The 22564-nt window shown below is 52.2% G+C and overlaps 10 protein-coding genes across 10 annotated transcripts; 5 read left to right on the forward strand and 5 right to left on the reverse strand.

Annotated features, from left to right (window-relative positions):
• Positions 1 to 1960: 1960 nt before the first annotated feature.
• TrAtP1_003272 (uncharacterized protein) lies at positions 1961 to 2737 on the reverse strand (the record flags this gene model as incomplete). Its single annotated transcript, XM_066111816.1, has 2 exons — positions 1961 to 2529; positions 2611 to 2737. The coding sequence occupies 2 exons, from the start codon at positions 2735 to 2737 to the stop codon at positions 1961 to 1963; spliced, it is 696 nt and encodes a 231-aa protein (XP_065967895.1).
• Positions 2738 to 3262: 525 nt separating this feature from the next.
• On the forward strand, positions 3263 to 4714 carry TrAtP1_003273 (uncharacterized protein; the record flags this gene model as incomplete). The annotated part of the gene is made up of 1 exon (XM_014087799.2): positions 3263 to 4714. One exon carries the CDS (start codon positions 3263 to 3265, stop codon positions 4712 to 4714), a length of 1452 nt encoding a protein of 483 aa, XP_013943274.2.
• A 244-nt stretch (positions 4715 to 4958) lies between these two features.
• TrAtP1_003274 (uncharacterized protein) lies at positions 4959 to 5291 on the reverse strand (the record flags this gene model as incomplete). The annotated part of the gene is made up of 1 exon (XM_014087436.2): positions 4959 to 5291. The coding sequence occupies one exon, from the start codon at positions 5289 to 5291 to the stop codon at positions 4959 to 4961; it is 333 nt and encodes a 110-aa protein (XP_013942911.2).
• A 434-nt stretch (positions 5292 to 5725) lies between these two features.
• TrAtP1_003275 (uncharacterized protein) lies at positions 5726 to 5881 on the reverse strand (the record flags this gene model as incomplete). The annotated part of the gene is made up of 1 exon (XM_066111817.1): positions 5726 to 5881. The coding sequence occupies one exon, from the start codon at positions 5879 to 5881 to the stop codon at positions 5726 to 5728; it is 156 nt and encodes a 51-aa protein (XP_065967896.1).
• Positions 5882 to 7114: 1233 nt separating this feature from the next.
• TrAtP1_003276 (uncharacterized protein) lies at positions 7115 to 8482 on the reverse strand (the record flags this gene model as incomplete). Its single annotated transcript, XM_014087800.2, has 1 exon — positions 7115 to 8482. One exon carries the CDS (start codon positions 8480 to 8482, stop codon positions 7115 to 7117), a length of 1368 nt encoding a protein of 455 aa, XP_013943275.1.
• A 120-nt stretch (positions 8483 to 8602) lies between these two features.
• TrAtP1_003277 (uncharacterized protein) lies at positions 8603 to 8905 on the forward strand (the record flags this gene model as incomplete). The annotated part of the gene is made up of 1 exon (XM_066111818.1): positions 8603 to 8905. One exon carries the CDS (start codon positions 8603 to 8605, stop codon positions 8903 to 8905), a length of 303 nt encoding a protein of 100 aa, XP_065967897.1.
• Positions 8906 to 9937: 1032 nt separating this feature from the next.
• On the reverse strand, positions 9938 to 10520 carry TrAtP1_003278 (uncharacterized protein; the record flags this gene model as incomplete). Its single annotated transcript, XM_014087437.1, has 2 exons — positions 9938 to 10171; positions 10248 to 10520. The coding sequence occupies 2 exons, from the start codon at positions 10518 to 10520 to the stop codon at positions 9938 to 9940; spliced, it is 507 nt and encodes a 168-aa protein (XP_013942912.1).
• A 1627-nt stretch (positions 10521 to 12147) lies between these two features.
• TrAtP1_003279 (uncharacterized protein) lies at positions 12148 to 13772 on the forward strand (the record flags this gene model as incomplete). Its single annotated transcript, XM_066111819.1, has 1 exon — positions 12148 to 13772. The coding sequence occupies one exon, from the start codon at positions 12148 to 12150 to the stop codon at positions 13642 to 13644; it is 1497 nt and encodes a 498-aa protein (XP_065967898.1). The 3' UTR covers positions 13645 to 13772.
• A 490-nt stretch (positions 13773 to 14262) lies between these two features.
• Positions 14263 to 18749, forward strand: TrAtP1_003281 (uncharacterized protein). Its single transcript, XM_014087802.2, has 3 exons — positions 14263 to 15518; positions 15578 to 16836; positions 16893 to 18749. Exons 1-3 carry the CDS (start codon positions 14481 to 14483, stop codon positions 18682 to 18684), a joined length of 4089 nt encoding a protein of 1362 aa, XP_013943277.2. The 5' UTR covers positions 14263 to 14480; the 3' UTR covers positions 18685 to 18749.
• A 1770-nt stretch (positions 18750 to 20519) lies between these two features.
• TrAtP1_003282 (uncharacterized protein) lies at positions 20520 to 22114 on the forward strand. Its single transcript, XM_066111820.1, has 2 exons — positions 20520 to 21308; positions 21375 to 22114. The coding sequence occupies exons 1-2, from the start codon at positions 21204 to 21206 to the stop codon at positions 21990 to 21992; spliced, it is 723 nt and encodes a 240-aa protein (XP_065967899.1). The 5' UTR covers positions 20520 to 21203; the 3' UTR covers positions 21993 to 22114.
• Positions 22115 to 22564: the final 450 nt, after the last annotated feature.

The following is a 22564-nucleotide window of genomic DNA, read 5'->3' on the forward strand; positions in this document are numbered from 1 at the left end:
GACAAGACTATTTGACAGTGCTTCTGAACGAGATGTCAAGGTTTCGTTGGCTGCTTGAAAGAGTAATGTTGATATTCTTTTTGATGCAGAAACTTTTCACTGTTCAACCCTTTTGCGCTGGGACATGTCATCTCTCATTAGCAGTCTACTTCCTGCCTAACAAGTCTGTTCATAACGCGACGAGCTGGCAAAGCGTATAAGTCGGGCAAAACCACAAAAATACAAACTGTGTCTGCGTATCATCATGCATGTGCCACCAACTGCACGAGAAAGAAAAATTCCCTGACTAGCCTTGCCATCGTGCATTCGGTGTGCATGCAGGTATCATCACTAGTGCGTTATAATATTGCGTCGTTTTTTTATTCCGGCATGTGTCTCTCTTCGTTTTATTGCCACCAGCACAGGGGGGCGCTTGTGTGACGGCGGAAAGCTTTGCCCAAGTCTGCCTGATTTTAGATGGTTGGGCTGGAATCATTGTCGATCTCCCATAGACTCTTGTTTGCTGTGTGAGGGGGGGAAAGGTAAACAAGGAAACTGTTTTTTTGGGGGCTGTGAGTCGCGCGCCGATCCTTTTTTTTTTTTTTTTTTTGACCTCATGTTTTAAATTGGATGGCGTTTTTTACTGTCACTCAGCCTCACGGGAAACGGGTTGATAGATTGATGCAAGGATGGGTGCTCCATTTACTTTTTTGTCTTGACACATGCAATGAATACAAAGACTAGAATACAACGGGGTGTCGGTTTAGGTAGTAATGGAAATACTATACGGATACTCCCTCTGTACGAGTATCTGTTATCATTAAGACATGTATGTATCTATCCCGCTGCTGGCAGTAACCCAAGGTCAGGCCACCACTCGATGCATTAGTGATCCAACGGTATGATTGCTGTTACTAAGGAGTTTTACCAGTAGCAGCAAATTTTTGTAGATGCTCTCCGCCTTCATGGGGCGAATGCTACCCAAAGGCAAGATTTGAGTTTCTTAAAGATAGGAAAGATTAGAATACTGCTACAACAACTCCGGCAGAGGGAGATTACACGAGCACGTGAAATGAAATCACAAAGTATAGAGTACTTATCAGCTCGCCTCATTTTAACAAGGGAAATTTCGCGTGACCTCATTTCCAGTTGCGCATTTGGGGTAGGTATTTCTTTGCGTACACGCCATACGGGGCTACCATAGTACGCTTCGAGAGTTCCCACTTAGAATGCAACATCATTCACGCATTCCCGTGATAGACCAACAGCAGCACTGATGGGTGTTTGAGCATCCGACTGTTATTACTGGATAGGACGAGAGGATGTAGAAATGCAACCCGATTGGATGGCGGGTGGGAATGAGAAGGGAGATACTTTGCGCGCTGATCACTGTATACTTGTACCGTGATTAGGAGGCTTGCTGAAATGAAACATGGTGAGAGGCTCTGTTATGATAGATACAACCTTGGTACTAGTACTACTTGAATTCCTGGATATTAATCGAGTACGGCACAGGAGCATCTTAAGTCGTTGCTGTGGTATTTCTAAAAGCCCCCAAATATAGCGTATATATCAGTCATCAGTATCGCCATGGATATATTGCTCTTGCAACTAGCATCAATAGTTCTGAATCGGCCTCTTTGGAAAGCGAACCTTTTGTTTTTCAATCCATCTGCATAAAGCTGTAATTTGGGTCAATCGATGTGTAGATAACCTGTCATTTTATCCCTTGCCCATTGACGCCCAACAGCCCGTTTCTTGGTTCGATAGGGCAGCGAGGCGTTGTGCAACGCCCTGGAAAATGATTGGCGTCCTCGTTGGCTGATGAACGGCGTGACCAACATGCATATATTCAGCACCAAGGAACAGCCTTATTTCCGTGAGTACAGGAAATCCTCCAGGGGTAAATAGGTACAGAATTCGCAAAAAACCCTTGTATGTCGCAGATTTCGCTATTTCCAACACCGAATCAACGCTACCGTCACTCGTCATCTGATGTAAGTCTTCTTCGCTTCCGTGCCGCCTGAGAGGATTCAGCTTCACTGTGCCCAACCACGGACTCGCCACCGGATTCCTGTGCCGTACTGCCTTCACGCCAGTCCTGGCCCACGCCGTTGTCGTCATTGCGGTCATGGGTGGCTTCAGTGAAGACGAGATGACCTCGTCGACCGAGAACTTCTCGCCCCGCCTCCTCTAGGAGAATGCCAAAGGCCAACAGTGCCGTCTCATCCATGCTGCCCTCGTCCAAGTTGCGCCCACTTTCCGAGGCTCCCTGGTGGCGGTTCAGCGTTCCGTAAAACTCGGATGAGTACTCGTGAATGGCCTTTAGGAGATCACTCTGGGGTAGAATGCCGCGTCCACCGTTGGGCAGGTCCCACTCGTGCGCGCGGTAGATGTCGTGCTCTGCATACCGCTCTGGTGCGTCTTTGCGGCGGAACAAGACGTCGTCTGGAGCGAGCTTGTAGCTATCTCGCTGGTCGACGACCCTAGGCTGGACAATGCCGTCGCCCTGGGCGTCATCTCGCAGCACTCTGTCATATGTGACCCTTCCTTGCATACAGTTAACTTCACGTGACGGAATTTAATTCCCAGATTCCTGGGAGAGGCTCATTTCGGATCCCCTTGGCTTACCTGCGACGGCGTCGTATACGGTAGCGAGCGTCCGCGGGCCCTGGCGTCGGTTACCGCTAGATGGCTGCGGCAAATGTGACCGGTTACCGAGGTCAGCATCGCCCATGTATTCGTCTGCAGAGTCCATGGCTTTGCCCGTTGTCTCCTGTGTTTTCTCTTTTGGGATGTGTCTTTCGATTCCCGGCGCTCTCGCAGAGAATACGCAGCCCTTGCTCGCCCTCACGGGTTCCAAAGTGATACAAGAAGATGACTAGTCCGCATCAAGCGAAACATGGCAGCTACAGGAGACCGTCCGGGCGAATGAGAAGAAAAGAAGAAGCCCCTGGTCGGCCTCGGAATTGCGCCTGGAATCGAGCCTCAGAAGATGGGAAAAAGAGGCACGAATCGTCGAAACAAAGTTTTGGCGCCAGAGCGTGGTAGCGGTAGCTGGCACTAATTGTGGGGTGCATTAGCCGTTGATTGACCGCCCTCGGTGACATCACGCGGAGCCTGCCGTCACTCAGCTTTTGACTTCACTCACGAACAGCTTCATTCACACTCACATTCACGCATGGCTTCAGCGCTGGATGAAGCTACAGATATCCCTTGACATCTACGCTTGATTCGCTTGCAACCTCATTTCTTTGCTCTGCCGAGAGTGCCTCTTAGATGAATGCAGTCTCGCCTTCTCGCCCGTGAACTCGGCGACCTACCTTGTCGCGACCTCTCGCAGATCACTGCATCTCAGCTGCTGCGCTCCTTCGGCCCAGCTCCCCAGCATCGCTTCAACGGCGAGGTGAAATTGCCTCAAAATGATCAGCAGACCGCGCTGGACGAGGACCGGCCGCACAGGCTGCGCGCCCACGGAGCAGGGGTGAGCAGCCTTGCCCTGGAGAAGTTTGATGGGCGCCTCCTCGTCTCTGGTGGCGCCGACGGATCAGTCAAGCTCTGGGACCTGGAGAGCTGCCCGGGCCCCTACGAGACGCACACCTTTCGCCCCGTAAGCTCCATCAGCCGGTCGACTGGCGGTCCCAGGAGCGGCGGCCACAGCCATGGCATCACCCACCTGGCCTTCTATCCCTTCGACCCGGATGCCTTCCTCTCCAGCTCCTACGACAAGACGCTCAAGCTGTGGGCCACGGCAAGGTCAGCCTTGTCTGCAGAGTTCGACCTCAATGCCACTGTATACTCGCACGCCTCCAGCCCAATAGCATCCCACCTGCTTATCGCGTGCGCCACCCAGCACTCCAACGTCCGCCTCGTAGACCTTAAGTCGGGATCTGCCGTCCAGGCGCTCGTTGCCCATGGCGGGCCCGTCCTCAGCACGGCGTGGAGCCCTCGCCATGAGCACATCCTCGTCAGTGGCCATGCAGACGGCAAGGCCCGCATCTGGGACATTCGCCGTGCTGGTGGCGTTATTGCACAGCTCGACCAGGAGGACTCGTTGGGCATCGTGCACCGCTTCAAGCACGCCACGGCGTCTGGGTCTGATTGGGGTAGCATGCCGCATTTTCGTGCCTCAGCCCAGGCCCACGACGAGGCCGTCAACGGGCTGCAGTGGACCGACGACGGCAGGTACATTGTGTCGGCTGGGCTTGACCGCCGCATCAGAGTGTGGGATACTGATACGGGAGCTAATACGCTTGCCAGCTTTGGGTCCATCGTGCAGAACCAGCACGCTAAGACTGCAAGTTTCCTCGTCACCCCGTCTGGCCTCTCCACGGGCCATCAGCTTCTTGTCTGGCCCAACGACCAGGAAATCCTCCTACTGGACCTCCACGACGGGACCGTTGTTGGACGCCTGCGGAGCCCTGGCTCGACGCACTCCACGGGTGCCCGTGGCTCGGAAATGGGACGCAACCGCATCACAAGCATCGCGTGGCGTAGTGCAGGGGGTGGTATTGGGCAGGCTGGACCCGTCATGGGCGGTGGCAACTCAATAGGAGCCATTTATAGCTCTCATCTGGACGGGCAAATACGGGCTTGGATGCCGCAGCTCCCTGGGCCGGAAGATGCGGACGAGGACGAGGAGATTGGCGTGGACGAAGAGGTAAAGCAGAGAAAGAGGAAAGCTATCGAAAACGCATATAGAAGCCTCATGGGCAAGGAGATTACGTTTACTTGATCTTCGTATTCGATGCGTAAAAGCATCAGGCCATAGGTTATATATAGATCGGCTCTAGTAAGGGAATACAACATGTGGTCAAATTCGGTCTTGTCTATATAAAAGAAAGGAAAAAAAAAAAAAAAAAAAAAAAAAAAAAACTAATACCAGAGTCGCCGGCCCTCCATCCCAGACGCCATGCCCATCATAGAGTAACCCTCGTGTAGCGCTGCGTCCAACTAGCGGCAAGACCAATTTCCCATTTTCATACAACAACGACAAAGCAAAGCCAACCATCCGGATAGGCGGCCTCTCTCATCATTTCCCCCAAGGGGGCATTAAACGGAGCGGGTACCCCGTGAAGCACCACGCTCGCCAGCACAGGGTCCCGACTGCTGGGAAACAGCATGGGCATCAGGTCCTTGAGAGCCTGTCCCAGCAGCTTTGGCTTTCGGTCCGGTGTGGCGACAGGGACCAAGGACTGGACGACCTTGAACGATCCAGCTTCACCGGCTGCAAGAGCAGGAGGGGGAGGAGCTGCCGCCTCCTGCATTAGGGGGAGGAGGCGTCGAGGGGATGTAGATGCGTATGGGCACATGTTTGAGGGTGGCTGGGGCGTTGAGAAGGCGGGTGTGGATTTTGGAAAATGCAACGTAGTCATTGTCAATGACGGCGTTCCAGAGCTGGGTGGTGTGGTCCTTTGACATTTTCATGATTTGGTTGGCGTTGCCGTAGCGAACGAAGTCGGCCTGGCTTGTGGCGTGAGCATGGTTTCATCTATGGAACTTGGCTGGTTGTATACCGTGCATGAATAGAAAATCAAAGGGACGAAAAGTAATTAAAAGGGGAAGAAATAAATTAGTTTCACTCACCTCTTTGACGCTGTTTAGAAAAGTATCTCCGATATCCCAGGCAACCCCGTCGTCCACAACCAGTCGCCATGGCAGGCTCGGCGCATACAGGTCGGCCAGCAGCCCCACGGCCAGGTTCCTCAGCTGCACATCCTCAAAGTGAAAGCTGGAGCACGGAGCGTCAAAGAAGGCGGAGAGGCGTGGCAGCAGCAGTGACAGGTAGCTGAAGCGGGGGACGCTGGTGATGAAGGGCGTGGTGGGCGAGGATCGGTGAGTAACGTGCAGGGGGGATCTGCGTGGCCCAGAGCGTCTGGGCGATGGAGGATGGCGCAGACATGGCTTTGGCTTTGGCTTTGGCTTTGGCTTTGGCTTTGCTTTGTTTGATAGGCTCGGCGGAGGTTATGGCGGAACCATGGCGAGGGAAAAGCAAAGGCACTTGTTTTGTTGCTGTTGTGTGCAGCACGGAGCAGGGCAGAGCACAAGAGTAGCAATGCCCTTGCGTCTACCCACGATCCAGAAGCGAGGTAGCAGTGGACTGAGAGGCCTCAAGAGTTGGGAGCACCGTGACGAATGATGCTATAACCAGTCCTTGGCTGGAAGGTGGAAAGAGATGACGAACGTGAGGCCAATATCCAGGAGCCGGAGCCTTATTGCGGCGGGTGGGGCTGGTGTTGAGATGCAGGCACCAAGACGGCAGGTGGGGTTTGCCGTGGCGCTTGCCCTTTGTTTGCTTCGTCTCACTGCTAAAGTACCGAGTACCTGTGCCTACTTCCATCACGAGACGCGGATCTCGACTTCGCATCTTCTTATCTGGGGACACTACAACGCATACCTACCTATTGAAAGGAACGCACCCTCAAAAAAAACCTCATCTCTGCGTGTTTCATCTGACAACCCGGATTTTCACACCCCCTCAAGCCATCCGTCGGAGTGGAGTCAATTCTCTCTGCCCCTCCAAGACATTGCCAGAACTATCGTTTTCAGCTCCTCACCGGCTGCAAGGCTCTGCTGCACGAACCTTGCTTAAATGCTACCTCAGCCAGCCAGCCGCACGCCGTGGCTGACCGATAGATGATGAAACTGTGTTTGCCTCAGCCGCTGTTGGCTTCTCTTCATGGGATTGGCTGCTAATCATCTGCTCAGCCTGCTTGTACGACTCGCTAGGTATGTGAGGTGGCATCTGTGCGTCTGTGTGTCTGTGCTTTCCATACTCCTGCTATAGCACAGATGGGACTATTTACTTGACATTCCGATGCGACGCAATAGTTGCGAAAGTCGGACAGCCTCGAACGAACTGAGCATCTTCCTTGGTATCTACGACAATTGGGTTCGTTCAAGTCGGTGCTATGGATTATTATTACATGAATACGTCAATTCTTGTTTCTTTGTTCACGTGGGTTGATTAGGTTTGAGATTTGAGTAAATTTGATTTGATTTCATATCAATTCATCATCCCAGCGCTAACATTACAATAATAGTACAAATTGATTCATTACATGACCCATCAATTGAATGTTCCCTGTGGGCTACACTCCACGATGTTGTTCCTGATGCGAGACACTATGCCTTCTTACGACTGGTAAGTCTTGTCGCCTCCAAAGGTCTTGCTGTTATTGAGGTCGCTGTCCACGCGAGGATCGGCCTTGTTCATCATGTCAGACTTGTGGGGGCCAGCAGTGTTGGAAGCTGGGCCGGTAGCGTGGCGCTCAGATCCAAAGCCTGTGCCGGTGCTGCCCATACCGCCATATGCGCTGGTGGTCGTGTCGCTGCCAAGAGTGCCAGTCTGTTGGCCCAAGTTGCGCTCACCAGAGCCCAAGTTACCAGTGCCGTATCCCGAAGTTGTGTCCACGCCGGAGTAGGCACCGGTGCCTGTGCCTGAGCCGAGGCCTGAAGTCTTGCCCATACCAGAGTAGGTATCAGTTCCTGAGCCGAGGCTTGAAGTATTGCCCAACCCAGAGTAGGTGTCAGTTCCTGAGCTACGGGTGCCTAGGCCAGATGTACCAGATGTGTAGTCACCAGACCTGCCGGAGGTGTTGATGCCGCTGCCGGCTCCGAGGGTATCAGTTCCCATGCCGGTACCGAATCCCGTGCCGGTAGTAGCTCCCGAAGTACCAGCAGTTCTGGTGGTTCCAAGATCGTGGGTAGCCTGCTCAGAGCGGAGGCCCATGTTGCGGCTGCCATCGAGATCAGAGTCGATTCTAGGGTCGGCCTTGTTCAGAGCGTCGGACTTGTGTACGCCGGCAGACTTGGAGCCAGGCTGAGTCGAGCTGTATGTGTTTCCAGTGCTAGTGGTTGTAGTTCCAACTCCATAACCGCTGGTAGCTCCAGTATCACGAGTTTGCTTCTCAGAGCGGAGGCCCATGTTGCGGCTGCCATCAAGATCAGAGTCGATTCTGGGGTCGGCCTTGTTCATTGTGTCGGACTTGTGTGCGCCGGCAGTCTTTGAAGCAGGACCGGTCGAACCAAATGTGGTTCCGGTGCCGCTGGTTCCAGTGCTGGAGCCAGTGGTGGTGGTTCCAGTTCCATAGGTAGAGCTGGTGGTTCCAGCATGGGTGGCCTTCTCGGAACGAAGGCCCATGTTCTTGCTGCCATCGAGATCTGAGTCGATTCTGGGGTCGGCCTTGTTCATCATGTCGGACTTGTGCATGCCGGCGGTTGTGGGAGCAGGGCCAGTTGTGCCAGATGAAGTGAGTGTGTCGCCAGCGGTGTTCATGCCCTTGGTGTTGGACTCGCCATAGGAGTAGTTATCTCCACCAGTGGTGTAAGCGCCATCATGGCGGCCCAAAGCCTCGCGGTGATCGCGATCGGAGTCAATGCGAGGGTCGGCAGCATTGGCAGTGCGGGAGCTGTGAGTTCCGTGAGTGCTCTCAGGCTGCTCAGTCTTGTTGTCGGAGTGGCTGGAAAGCTTGTCCTTGACCTTGTCGATGAGTGAAGACATGATGACTGATTATGTTTTGAGGGTATAAAGGTATGTGGGTTTATGATTAAGGTTTGGTTGGTGTTGTGTGAGTGATGTTGTTTGATTGGTGTGTGATGAAGATGGAAAATCGAGAGGAGGATGGAGGAGCGTCACGACTATATAGCACTTGATCCGAATCAACTCTCCGCAAACGAATGGATCGCTGCCTATGATGACATTGTGGCTCATGCTGTGACCTCGACCGATGGCGTTGGACTTTGTGAAGCTCTCCGACCCAATGTTACAGATCTCACCAATCGCCCAGTGCATCGGTATGAGGTAACCGAAAGGCCCTCGTCCATACGATCGTCATTTCTGAAATGTGTGACGTTGCCGTCAACCGTCTTCGTCTCCACCGGAGCATTTGAGCCAGTCCGAGACGCCCTGGACGCAGAGCTCTAGGCTCTAGCCGCACAGCCTCCCAGCTAATGCAAGCAAGGCAACTGGAGTTACATAAACTCAGATTCCCCAAAGGCCAATTACTTGGTAAAAGCGGAGAGACGTTTAGTCCAAGCAAGAAAGCTGATTCGTGTTCTGCGGGGCCTGTTAAACAAGCTCTGCTGGAGTCGTGATGCAAAAAGTGCTGCAAGTAAGAAGCAGGAAGTCGATTGAGTTGTCGATGACGCGTGGTGGCGGGGCGCACGGGCAGTGGAGTGCTCTGTGGGTGCTCTGTGGTGGCGCTCGACAGCAATCATCGTTACATCATCCGCTGAGCTGTGGCTGGTGAGCAGAGCTGCCACAGGCGCGTGCTCTCCCTTTGTTGGTGGCTTGACGAGGTTTTGACGAAAACATGGGATTCGATGCATGTTTGCGTATGAATTGGGCGTTTCGGAGGTTACCCAGGGCACGGCACTTCATCTCGTGATGACGTGGGTGGTTTGGATCTACGGCTGGGGGTTTCCTGCGATTCTTGGAATCTCGATCATGGCGTCGATGGTGCGTGTTGTTTTATGGTCAAGGACTCTGGAGAAGCCTCGAAATTACGAAAAGGGAATTATTAGTCCCGAATCTAATCAATATCATCAGACCCGGCAGATACGATACGCTCAATTTAGATGCTAAGACATGTAGATGATGTTCGACCAAGGGGCACAGCGAGATAAGCAATGATGGCAATAGTAGATTTATTTCATAGTAAATAAAGATTAAGTCGTAATAAGTAATCAAGTGCTAGCTAAGCTGGGTATAGTCATTATATAAAAGAGTCGTCAGAAGTGGTTTTATAGGGAATAACCCGAAATTGAATCGTAATCAAGAGCAAAAGCCAATTTTTCTTTCTTCGCACTTCCCCTGAACATCACACACCTCAACTCCAACCTCCTCCTCACACCGCAACGAACCACAGGCGTCCAAGAAAATGAGAGTGTACTAGTAAGGGTCTCATGAATGATCGTGTTGCCGTATTGGCAGCGCCAACTCCTTGGTAGCCAGCATTTAGACACGGCTTCGGCGGTACCAGCGGCGGCTGTTCTGGCGCTGGGCAGCATCGACGGTAGCGCGGCGTCCATGGCTGGTGACCCAATAGAGTCCGAGCAGAGCAGACACGAGCCAAAGAAGAGCAGACAGGAATGTGAAGGCAATGTCGGCCTTGAACTTGCCGCACTGGTCTCCGGAGATGGGGTGGACGTTGTTCCAGTTGAAGATGTAGCCGCAGGAGCCATCCAGCATCTACAGAAGGAGAGTCAGCTTCTGAGCTCTGTTGTGTTGGATCATACATGAAAGAAAAAAAGACGTATAAACTTACGTTGACCAAGAGGCCAAAGGCGGCCCACCAGCACAGACTGAGGATGATGTCGACGGGCCAGTGCACAAAGGACCACGAGAAGGGGATGAGCCATATCAAAGAAAAGAACATGGACAGTGCCGCGATGACTTCGGTATAGATCCAGCGGCCTTGAGACCAGTTGGACGCATGGCGGTACTGGTGAAGGTGCTGGCCCGTCACTCCGGCGACAATGGTGGCGAAGACGAGCTCTGCCGCTCGGAGGACAATGTTGATGATGCGATCCAACGCCATTGTTGACGATTTCCTTTTATTGGTTGCTTTGTTATGTTATACAGAGCTGAGAGGCAAAGAAAAGAAACGAGGCAGATGGAAAACTGCTTTTCTATAACAGGGAATCGGAAGGATGTAATGTTGATGCTCTAAGGAGACGGATGGTCAAAAGGGAGACTTGGACTTTGTCTGGAAGGACAAAGACGCTGCTCTTTATCTCATTCGCGAATGAGCAGCGCTGCCTCCCATGGCCATTGATCAACAACACCAACTCGGTCTCATCGTCATACGTAGCACGCATGACCCCCCCCCCCCCCCCCTCCTCCGTGGACGGCAGGACATACGCCATTTCTTTGACTACCGTACCTAAAAGCCGGTTTGCCTCGTCCAACTGGAGGGTTTCCCGATCCAGGCATCACAAAGCCGTGGTTTGCTGCAGCGACATCGCCTGTCCAAACACGGGCAGCCGGCGTTAAGCGAAAAAGAATGCCATTCATACGACCCTGTTTTGTTCTATGCCAGTCAGGCTTTGGAAAACGGCTTTAAAAAAAAAAATTGCTACGATTGCCTGATTATTCCAAGTGGTTTGATGTATGCCGTGATTCGCAGACAGGATCGGGCAGCGCTGCTTTCAATATGCAGCATTGAATGAATGAGGTCATAGCCGGCCGTTGGTGTGACCCCATGGCGGGCTGTTATTCGCTGGCGCTGACATGGTGTTGCATTTGATGGACAAGAGCCCAACAGTGACGGACTCTTGTCGCGAATTAATTAAGTCTGGGCTGGGCCGTTCCCAGTTTTTGGAGCTAGGACTTGACTTGGGCTCTAAATCCTACGGAGAAAAATAATACTTGGCGTGACGTGTGAACAGCAGCTTTTGGAGAAGATGCAATCATCATTACTTGATGAATGAGTAAACATGCATAGATATGCATGCAGAGAAGTATGTATTGGCGTAAGAATGAATAAAAAGGAAAACGTCAATGTCAGGGGTTTCGGAGCAGCACGTGCACGTACCTGCATCGGCGTATCGTCTCGTATCCTGCCTGCCATTAGAGGCTCTTGCCCGAACAAGACGCATTGGGAGCTCTTTCCATAGAATGCTCACAATGTGTTTTCCGTACATGGACTGCGCGAAATCCATCTTGTTGTAATTCTTAAAATTCATTTTGTAATCTTAAAAATATATAACGTATCTAGGTACGGATTCAGCGAGGAAAGAGCTTACTATCGAGCCATGACCACATCGGCGTCTTTGATGACCGTGAACTCTTTGTGAAAAACTCATTGACGAGCTATTCTTGGCTGACTCTGTACTTTGTTTCACATTTTTCATTGTTCTTCATTTAAAGGTGCCTTCATCGGCGTTTTGGTTCAAGAAGATGGCTCTCCGTGAGATGGCATCAACAAGTCGGCGTCCGTGGCCCATAGCTGCGCAATGCGGTTATATACGAAACAACAAGGTGAAGATGCTGCGTATAATAGGAAAAACGAGCCCAAATTTCATGCCAGTAATTTGCATCCAGTCTCAGCGTCTAATATGATTTTTTGCGTTTATAAACTCATCTTCGGACCAACTTTACCGTCGCCAATGAGAGCCCAAGAATTAGACATCATTCCACCATCAAAAACTCACAGATAGACCATCATGGTCCCAGGAGATAAAAGAAGTAACGCAGTTCCTGCCCTTACCATACCCAAGCCACAAGAGCAGCTACAACAGCCCTCAGAGGCAAAGAAAGAAGCCATTCAGATGGTTGAAAGCGATAATCAGGATGGACCAGAGAGATTTGCATCATGGTATCCCCTTTTACAGAAAGTTAGACTTCAGAACCTCAACCAGCAACCCCACGACCCGGCACTAGCACAAGCATGTCCAGACAAGATTCAAGAAAACGAAGACCCGGATTGGATCCCAGACGATCGTGATAAAGTATGGGTGAACAAGCTCGTCCCTTACCACGAATATCCAGCAGTGCAGTTGAAAAACGGCATTCTCACGCCCCGATCGTCCAGGCCGCCGAGGAATTTGAAGTGGCTGCAAAAGCGACTCCTACAGCCGCGGGTTGATTCCGACTGGACGCTCACAGGGTGGCAGAGATACAAAGCGTACCCCCAATTCAGGCGGCATCGCGAACTCACTAGGGTGGGCATGCGGTATCTGTTCAAGATATTTCCAGAGCGCTCCAGATATCAGAGGGCGTACTATCAGCGCTGGTACGACTTTCCCGAATATGCGCCTTTCGCTCAGGGCCTCGAGCAGCCTTGTCCCGGGTTCATCCAAGGATTCTCATTGGAAGCTTATATAGACACGGATGTTGAGTATCTAAGTGCGGCGGTATGTTATAGATCCGGTGGTCAATCACTTACTCTCCCGCACATGGCTGGTGAGTTTGCGGTGGGAACTTTGGAAGCCGAAGAGGCGGCGGATGCACGACATGGCGCGGCGCTTGTGTACATGAGAAACACTACTCTTTTGCATGCCAAAATGAGAAAAGACCCAGAAGATGTGGCGGTGATTATTACATTCATCTCGGATGGGCTGTTTATCCGCTTCTATGCACATTACGAGTCCAAAGCTCCCGACGGCAAGATAGTATATCACCAATATCCTATTCTGGCAGCAAACTTGGCGGCATCATACGATGAGTTTCTCCGAGGCGTTGCCATGCTTCGCAACTGTCAAGACCTTGCTTTTGTTTTGGCCATGGAAACCAAGAATCACCTTGAGCAGTATCATGCAGTCAACGGCATCAATGCTTGGGTTTATCATCTGGAGGACGGCGAACACATACTATCAGAAAGCGAAGACAGTGTGATTGAAGGCGTCGGTGGACAGAAAGATGGAATTAAAAAAGATCAAGCCCAGCAGGAGAAACAACATACATCTCCAGGCACCAAAGACTCAGAAGGTGGTCCCAGGGAAACTGCTCACGGAAACGAAGGCGAGGACAACAATGGTGCAAATAACCTACACAAAAAGAAGAAGCAAGATGAAGCCCAACCTCCGACTACTAGAGTGCTCAGGCCTCGAAAGCGAGCGGCTCAAGAAGAGAAAAAGCCACCACCAAAGCCTCGGAAACGAAAAGCCAGTGGAGATGCAGGCAAAAAATCTCCAAGAAAGCGTCTGAGACCCAAAAGCTGAGCCACTGCATTATAGCAAGAGATCAAGGCCAAAAAAAAAAAAAAAAAAAGAAGAAGAAGCCTCAACGAGACTGGTATGAGTCTCGCAAAAAGGAGGAAAAAAGAATGACACCTGAGGGATTCGAACCCTCGCCTATTTCTAGACCGCGAATAGATTTGATCGAATGCTAGACTCGAACAGGACCTGAACACGGCGCCTTAGACCACTCGGCCAAAGTGCCTTGAGATGATTGGATGCTGGTATCTGTATCAATTTCGATATCTGAACGCTACGCAGGCACCCACTGGTAGGTCGAGGCCGCTTTGCGGAGATTTCACAGGAATCTGAGGCGGCGTTGCGATGCCGTAGGAGCAGGTAATTTTCATGGGGTAGTAATAATAGATTGTTGACGGGATTCCTTTTCCGGGTTACTCTGTGCGGTGTCTTTTCCCGTAAATAGCTCGTAGATGCAGATAAAGTAACAAGATAAAGTTGTCCAGCCGAATTATAAGTCGAATTCTTAATGATGCCAGCAACTCCGTATCTCCACGGGTGGCAGCTCGGAGGCGGAACCCCGCCACCTGTGATATAAGCAACTGGAGCTCACCCCGCCATCGAAAAAAAGGGCTCGGCAATCATCGCATCATGTATTTAAGCAGCGTCGATTCATCCGACTTCGCAGCCTATTATGAGAAAATTGCTCACTAAGCAGGCTTTGACGTGAGATTTAAAAAAGCCTTCAAATAAAGACATCTCGCCAGGCTGATCAGGTTTCATGGTCTGCAACTGAGAGAGCCGTGTGATAGATACCCCTCCAAATATCCCACTTATCCACTCAACTCCATTATAATACTGCCATGGCGAATAACACGTCCAAGGAGCGTGGCATTCGCATAGCCATCGACCGAGGCGGCACCTTTACCGACTGCGTCGGCGAGCACAATGGCGAGGAAATCATCATCAAGCTGCTCTCCGAGGACCCGGCAAACTACAAAGATGCGCCTCTCGAGGGCATCCGGCGCATCATGAGCCATTTCCTCAAACGGGAGATTCCCCGCGGCGAGCCGTTGGATACCACGCAGATTGACTCCATCCGCATGGGCACCACGGTGGCGACGAATGCCCTGCTGGAGAGGAAGGGCGAGAAGATTGCCATGGTGGTGACAAAGGGCTTCAAGGACTGCTTGACGATTGGGAACCAGTCGAGACCAAAGATTTTCGACTTGGCGATTCGAAAGCCAGATGTGCTTTATGAGCAGGTTGTGGAGATTGATGAGCGCGTCACATTGGAGGACTATGCTGAGGACCCGGAGAGGAAAATCACAGAGGCTGATGTCCAAGCGGGCACAAAGGAGGCCGAGGGCAAGGACCTCGTCAGGGGTCTATCAGGCGAGACGGTCAGAGTGCTAAGACGCCCCGAGCACGACGACATTCGGCAAAAGCTGCAGGAGGTGTACGATTCGGGAATTCGCAGTATAGCCGTCTGTCTCATGCACGGATACACATTCCCCGAGCACGAAGCTCTGATAGGCAGGATTGCAAAGGACATTGGCTTCCAGCACATTTCGCTGAGCCACGAACTGATGCCCATGGTCAAGCTGGTGCCGCGAGCAACGTCGGTTTGTGCGGATGCCTACTTGACTCCCGCCATTCGAAAGTATATCGACGGCTTCCAGGCTGGCTTTGAAGGAGGCCTGGGCACGGAGAGCGTCAAGCATGAGAAGGGAGCCAGGGGCGCCAGATGCGAATTCATGCAGAGCGATGGTGGCCTCGTCGACGTCGACAAGTTTACTGGTCTCAAGGCTATTCTGTCTGGTCCTGCGGGAGGCGTGGTTGGATATGCCATCACGTCTTATGACGAAGAGACTAGAATTCCTGTAATCGGATTCGACATGGTAAGAAAGCCAGCATCTCTGCTTGTATACAGTCGCAATACTGACAACGACAATTCCAGGGAGGCACAAGCACAGACGTATCTCGTTACGGAGAAGGCCGATACGAGCACGTCTTCGAAACAACCACCGCCGGCGTCACCATCCAATCTCCCCAGCTAGACATCAACACCGTCGCTGCTGGCGGCGGCTCCCGTCTCTTCTTCCGCAACGGACTGTTCGTCGTGGGACCCGAGTCCGCCGGCGCACATCCAGGCCCTGCGTGTTATCGAAAGGGCGGCCCTGCCACCGTCACGGATGCCAATCTGTATCTGGGCCGCCTGCTGCCGGAGTTCTTCCCCAAAATATTTGGCAAAAATGAAGATGAGGGACTGGATCTGGAAGCGAGCAGAAAGGTATTGCAGGAACTGACAGACCAGGTGAACCAGGAAACGGGAAAGAAACTATCCGTGGATGAGGTCGCATTTGGATTCCTGACTGTTGCAAACGAAACCATGACGAGACCTATCCGGTCCATCACCGAAGCAAAGGGCCACGACACCTCCAAGCATCGGCTGGCGACCTTTGGTGGCGCCGGTGGCCAGCATGCCGTTGCCATTGCAGAATCCCTCGGCGTTGGCCAAATCCTCGTTCACCGGTATTCATCGGTCCTATCAGCCTATGGCATGGCTCTCGCAGACGTCGTAGACGAGCGACAGGAGCCAGACTCATCCGTCTGGAAAGACGATGGAAAAGTAGTCGGCGAGCTACAAGCCAAGATGGAGAAGCTAAAGGACAAGTCGTGCACTGCCCTCAAGGAACAGGGCTTTGACGACAGCGAGATTGTGTTTGAAGAATATCTCAATCTGCGATACCGCGGAACGGAGTCGGCGCTGATGATTATCAAGCCCAGCAAAGAAGAAGTAAGGGCCAGCTTTGACGGCAAAGACTGGGCGTTTGGCAAAGCATTCGTCAAGCAGCACAGGTACGAGTTTGGCTTCACGCTCGACGACCGGGACATCATCGTGGACGACGTGAGAGTCCGTGGTATCGGAAAGAGCTTCCGCCATCAGGAAAAGTCTGTGGATCAGCAGCTCAAGACAATCAAGCGACAGGAAGCCTCTGCAAAGTCGCGGCACGGCGAACAAGAGGTTTACTTTGAGGGCGGCAGAGTCAAGACTCCAGTCTACAAGCTAGAAGACTTGAGCGAAGGAGACGTTGTAAACGGACCGGCTATGCTGGCGGACGGCACACAAACCATTGTCGTAACGCCGCGGACCAAGGCGCTCATTACCGGAACACATGTCGTGCTGGATATTGCAAAGAACGGTGCCAAAGACGAGTATGTTTCTTCCATCCCTTCTCTTAGGACGTCAACAGTACTAATCAATCATTCAGATCTCATCACACCGTCGAAGGCGATCGCGAGGTCGACCCCATCATGCTCAGCATCTTCGGCCACAGATTCATGGCCATTGCCGAACAAATGGGCCGCGCGCTCCAGAAAACAAGCGTCAGCACAAACGTCAAAGAAAGACTCGACTTCTCCTGCGCCATCTTCGACGCCTCCGGCAATCTCGTAGCCAACGCGCCGCATCTCCCCGTCCACCTTGGATCAATGTCTCACTTGGTCCGTCGACAGGCCGAGATCTGGAAGGGCCGCCTAGAGAAAGGAGATGTCATCATCTCGAATCACCCCTCATACGGAGGAACCCATCTTCCCGACGTGACGCTGGTGATGCCCGCCTTTGACGCCAAGGGCGAGAACATTCTCTTCTACGCGGCATCCCGAGCCCACCACGCCGACATTGGAGGAATCAGCGCCGGTAGCATGCCGCCGCACTCTCGCGAGCTGTTCCAAGAGGGAGCTTCCATTATGAGCGAGAAGCTGGTCAGTGGCGGCAAATTTGATGAGCAGCGGGTCATCGAGTTGTTCTACAATGAACCAGCGCAGTATCCTGAATGTAGTGGCACGCGATGCCTTGCTGATAACATCAATGACTTGAAGGCTCAAGTGAGTGCCAACAACAAGGGAATTTCTCTCATTGAGACTTTGATTGAGGAATATGGCGAGGACACTGTTCAGTTTTACATGGTCAATATCCAGAAGAACGCCGAGCTCTGCGTACGTCGACTCCTCAAGGATGTCTACAAGCGGTTCGAAGGCAAAGAGCTGTCCGCCGTCGACCATATGGATGATGGAACTCCCATTCAGCTCAAGATCACCATTGACCCAGAAGCAGGCGAGGCAGAATTCGACTTTGATGGAACCGGCCCTGAAGTGTACGGCAACATCAACGCTCCCGAGGCAATCACTTATAGCGCCATCATCTACTGTCTACGCTGTCTCATCTCCGAGGACATTCCCTTGAACCAGGGCTGCCTGAAGCCAGTTCACGTCAAGATTCCGCCCAAATCTCTGCTCTCGCCGTCTGCTGGCGCTGCAGTCGTGGGCGGTAACGTCCTCACCAGCCAACGTATCACCGACGTGGTCTTTAAGGCTTTCCAGGCTTGTGCCGCTAGTCAAGGCTGTTGTAACAACCTTACCTTTGGCTTTGGTGGAAATCAATCGGGCAAAGAAGCCGTTAAAGGCTTTGGCTACTATGAGACCATTGCCGGTGGCAGTGGTGCTGGGCCAGATTGGGTCGGAACAAGTGGTGTACACGTCCATATGACCAATACACGCATCACAGACTCAGAGATCTTTGAGCGAAGATACCCGGTTCTCCTCCGAGAATTTTCCATTCGGAAAGGCTCCGGAGGCGACGGTCAGCACCGTGGTGGCGACGGTGTTATTCGGGATATTGAATTTCGCATACCCCTACAAGTGTCCATCCTAAGCGAGAGGCGCGTGTATCATCCATATGGCCTCAACGGGGGCGAAGATGGCGATTGTGGACTGAACCTGTGGGTCAGAAGAATAGAGAAGACGACCTGGGAGCAATCTCTCAAGAAGCTTGACGGAAAAGGAGATGTAGAGCAGATTGAATATGAAGAGCGACATATCAACCTAGGAGCTAAGAATTCAGCTGCCATGAAAGCAGGGGAGCGCATCATCATACACACTCCAGGAGGCGGAGGTTGGGGTAAGCCAGGCAAAGAGAGCAAGGAGAGGAAGAGGGCAGACCTCACTGAGAGCTGGAGAAAAGGCAGCGGTGCAGCTAGAGACGAGGCTGCCTTGCAGGCCTAGGACTTCCTGCAAAGCAGATAAATAGACGAAGAGAGGCTAGGTAACAAATAGAACTATTATTACTCACCATGCCTCCAGTGAAGATGATCTCCCAGAGTAAGCTGAGCTAAATCTTTCAAAGGATCCGTAGAGCATTTTGTGCCATCGTCTGGTAAGCAATATTACTGCTAAACCCATTCAGAACTGTCACTTTGTCAAAGTCCCAGATCCACTTCAGAAGTGCGTCTACCAACACCTCTCGATATAGGGTTACATCAGCCGCTTATGCCGCAGGTTTTTGATATGGTGCTGTTGGGTCGAAATTCTTTAGCAAACCAACAGTTGGCCAGTAAAATGGTGTTGTTTTCAGCTTCAGCCCTACAGCTCAGGCTGCCGATCTCCGCTGTGCCGTGGTTGCATCCTTGGCCCCCAAATCCTTCCAAAGCGTAGCTACTGCAGTAGGCAGCATACTACATGTCTTTTACCGGCCTGTGCTAGAACATATGTGCCCTTGCATGCTACTCTCTCGCCAATTACAAGGCGTACCATGGCTTTGGAAAAGGCTCCGCCATGGTTTATGGGTAGGATCGGTGATCGATTCACGATGCCTCAAGGCGGCGTTTCGCCGTAAGGCTTAGTACCCGTGGGAAGATCCGGGCCGTAGTTTTTTTTCCCTAGCCCCACAACTACTCCAAGAGACCCATCAAAGTGCTTTGTATTCAGCACTTGGAATCTGTCAAAGAACAATGCCGTAGTGGTTTTGCGTCTGGGTGTTTTGGTGTATAGACTGGAGGCTGAAGGAAGATTGGGTTTCTTTTTTGGCGCCGATAGATTCTGTGCTGTCGGCAAAGTGGTACAGTATATTCCGTTTGCGTGCGTATTGCGCTAAGCAGCAGCGGCATTTGTTGACAAACTCAAGATCCGAATGCCTATCTATACTCCATTATTATTGATGGATCCCCAATGCTACCTCCGTAGCAGCAGAAGCATGGCGAGCTCATGCGAATTGCGAAATGCTCGGAGAAAGATGGTCGGCGGAGCGGAAAACACAGCATGTGCACACACAAACCGCCTGGGTACCCTCTTTGTCTCGGCTAAATTCGCAAATTTGCTTCGTCCCCTTGTTAGATAGCAGGAATCTGCCTCCGCTTCTGCATGTTTTGGCAAGCTTAAGCGGCGTTAGATGCATCTTCTAGCAGCAGCGTTAAGGAATCGTGGTCTCTGATAGGAGCTCTTGGTGACTTTGACGCTAAGCTCTGGGGTAATCCGAGGCTCTTTGGTGTCTTGTGATACATGCTATGCTGCGGCTTACCAGCACGGCACATTTGGCTCAGATTTAATTTCCTTCTCGTCGTTTTAACTTTTGCCCCCTTTCGCATCGAGGTGTTCAGATCCTTGCCTGTTTCTGCACTCAAATCCAGGAACCTAGTCCCAAGACAGTCTTGGTCGCATGAATGATAGACAGCCTGTTTAGGTTTCTTTCCTATACCAGCTGACCAGGAAGTCGGGCATGGCCTCGTTTACACAAAACCAGTGCTCATCCGGTGGACTCGACTCGCAATGAACTGTTCGCCATACGACAAAAACTTGCTCCGCTGGCGACTGGTTGCTTGGCTGATAGAAGCAAAGGCTCCGGCACCAAATGCTGAAACAGTGTCTAGTCGTCTGCCGCGTTGATGTTTCTAAACGCCTTGCCCCTTTCTGTGGGCTCTCCCGGTTATCCCACTTTTTATCGGTGAGGCGATCAGTGGTTTCAAGCTCCACCGCGACGGATCAGTTCGTGTATCCCCCCCCCCCACCACCACCAGATACCGCGATGCGGCATCGTCGCCCATCTGCCACCTCAACCGAGGCGCCAGGAAGCTGTGCCCTGGCATCCCCTGCCGCGCAGGCATCCATTCCGTAAACAAAGATGCGCCCATGCTCGGGCTTTTCCGGTCCAAGGTTCAGACAATATGCACATATATGCACGTAATAAGGAACCGTCCCATCCTGGCTGCGGCTACTGCCTTTGCTGCCCTAGCTAGGCACGCACGCATGGTGTGGCCCGCGCAGCGGCATAAGTCAATGAAAAGTGCATCCCGACGCAGGAGAGAAAAAAAAAACGGCCAGGCTCGCCCACGGCACCTCCCCCCTCATTCCCTCCCTTCGTTGGGTCTCTGATGACTACAGTATAAGAAAGAAAGGCGGATCGTGTGCCATATTCTGCACAATTCCGGGTCGTCATCACATATGTATGTGCCCTTTTCCCGCGGCAGGCCAAGACGTCTGTCCATTCGTCCCTCTGTCGCATACGCACGGCAATTGCAGCATGGTGTGTATGGGCAAATGTAACGTCAATGTCGCGGAAAATTGAGGCCCCAGTCTGGTATTTATACGCACATGAACCGCACACTATCCTGCGACATCATTAAAACAATACCACTGCCATCGTGAGATCGGAGCAGAGAAGACAAAAAAGCACGCTACACAATCACGCCTAGCGAGAGTGCGAAAACACATAGGACTGCGGCCTGCATTGGCTGCGAAACGGTAACATTATGATGCGGATTGCAGTCGCCGGCGGAAGGGGCTTCGGGTTTCTGCTGGCGACAGAATTGGCACAGGCGGCGAATGCGTACAACGTTGTTGTTCTATCAAGATCTGTTGGGTTTTCCACGCCACATTTTCCATGGAGCTCGGGGACTTTGCGTGTTAACCCTGCAATGTAGGCAAGGCCCGAATTCGACCAGTTCGACGTCCAAGTTCATGTCGTAGACTACCACGACCACAACAGCCTGGGTTTCGCGCTCCAAGGGGTCGATCTGGTCATATCAACGATATCCGGCACCGAACAGCTGAATCTCATCGACGCTTCCGGGCGCGGGCGCGTCCGCATGTTTGTCCCCTCAGAATTCGAAGGGTCCCTTGGCCGACGGCCCTCACGGAATGATGCCCTAGATCGCGGGTCCTCGCAAGCGCTTGCTCTGCTAAACCAGTGGTCTGAATCGTCACGAATGAAATATACCATTTTTTCATGCGGCCTCTTTATGGAGCGATTTCATCCTTGCGGCATTATCAATACCTTTGGCATTGGTCACGGCTCTGGCGTGGGCGGTCCTGGGGAATTTCTCGTCAATTCTGGCACAGCCACGGCCGAGTATCCGGAACAGGATTCCAAAGGGCATTCAGTGCGCGTCTGCCTCACATCGGTGTACGACGTGGTTCGATACATCGTGGCAGCTGTCGACCTGGGGCCCTCGCACTGGCCCCGAGAGTATACCATGTTCGGGGACCGGATGAAAGTCCGAGACCTCATCACCACATACAGCACCGCTTGCAATGGTTAGTTTGTCATGGCACACACAGCCCGGAATCTCAGTCTCCGAGGGATTCCCATGCCAAAAGACCCTGGCAGGTGACACAGAGAGCTAATGCACATGTTGTTAGCGGTGTTTACACGGCATGTCCAGCAGCCCGCAGAACTCGAAGCCTTTCTCACCTATTATGCTCAACTGGGCGACTATGACAAGGTGGCATACTACCAGAGGCTCCTTGCGACAGCCAACGGGCGATACGATTTCTCACAGGCGACACTAAACGAAGCCGTCAACCGGAGCAATAGCGTCAACGTCCAGCCAGTAACATTCGGCGCCTGGCTGACGAGCGTATGGCAAACATTTTAGCGGAAAGCCATGGCACGGAGTTTTTTCTTTCTTTGCTGTCTTTTTTTTGGGGGGCGGAGGCTTTTCTTCTGCTTTTGATTGGCATGAAAACGACATGGATTGGCGCCGGCGTTGCGTCAGGCTTTGGTTCATCCTGCACCCCCTCGAGGGGAAAACACACAAAATCGTCCATGGCATAGTCTGGATACCGGGCCAACGAGCTGGAGTGATATAAAAGCGTCAGACGCAGCATTTAT

The sequence above is a fragment of the Trichoderma atroviride genome, chromosome 2 (assembly GCF_020647795.1).
Source record: "Trichoderma atroviride chromosome 2, complete sequence".
In the NCBI taxonomy this organism is placed as follows: Eukaryota; Fungi; Ascomycota; class Sordariomycetes; order Hypocreales; family Hypocreaceae; genus Trichoderma; species Trichoderma atroviride.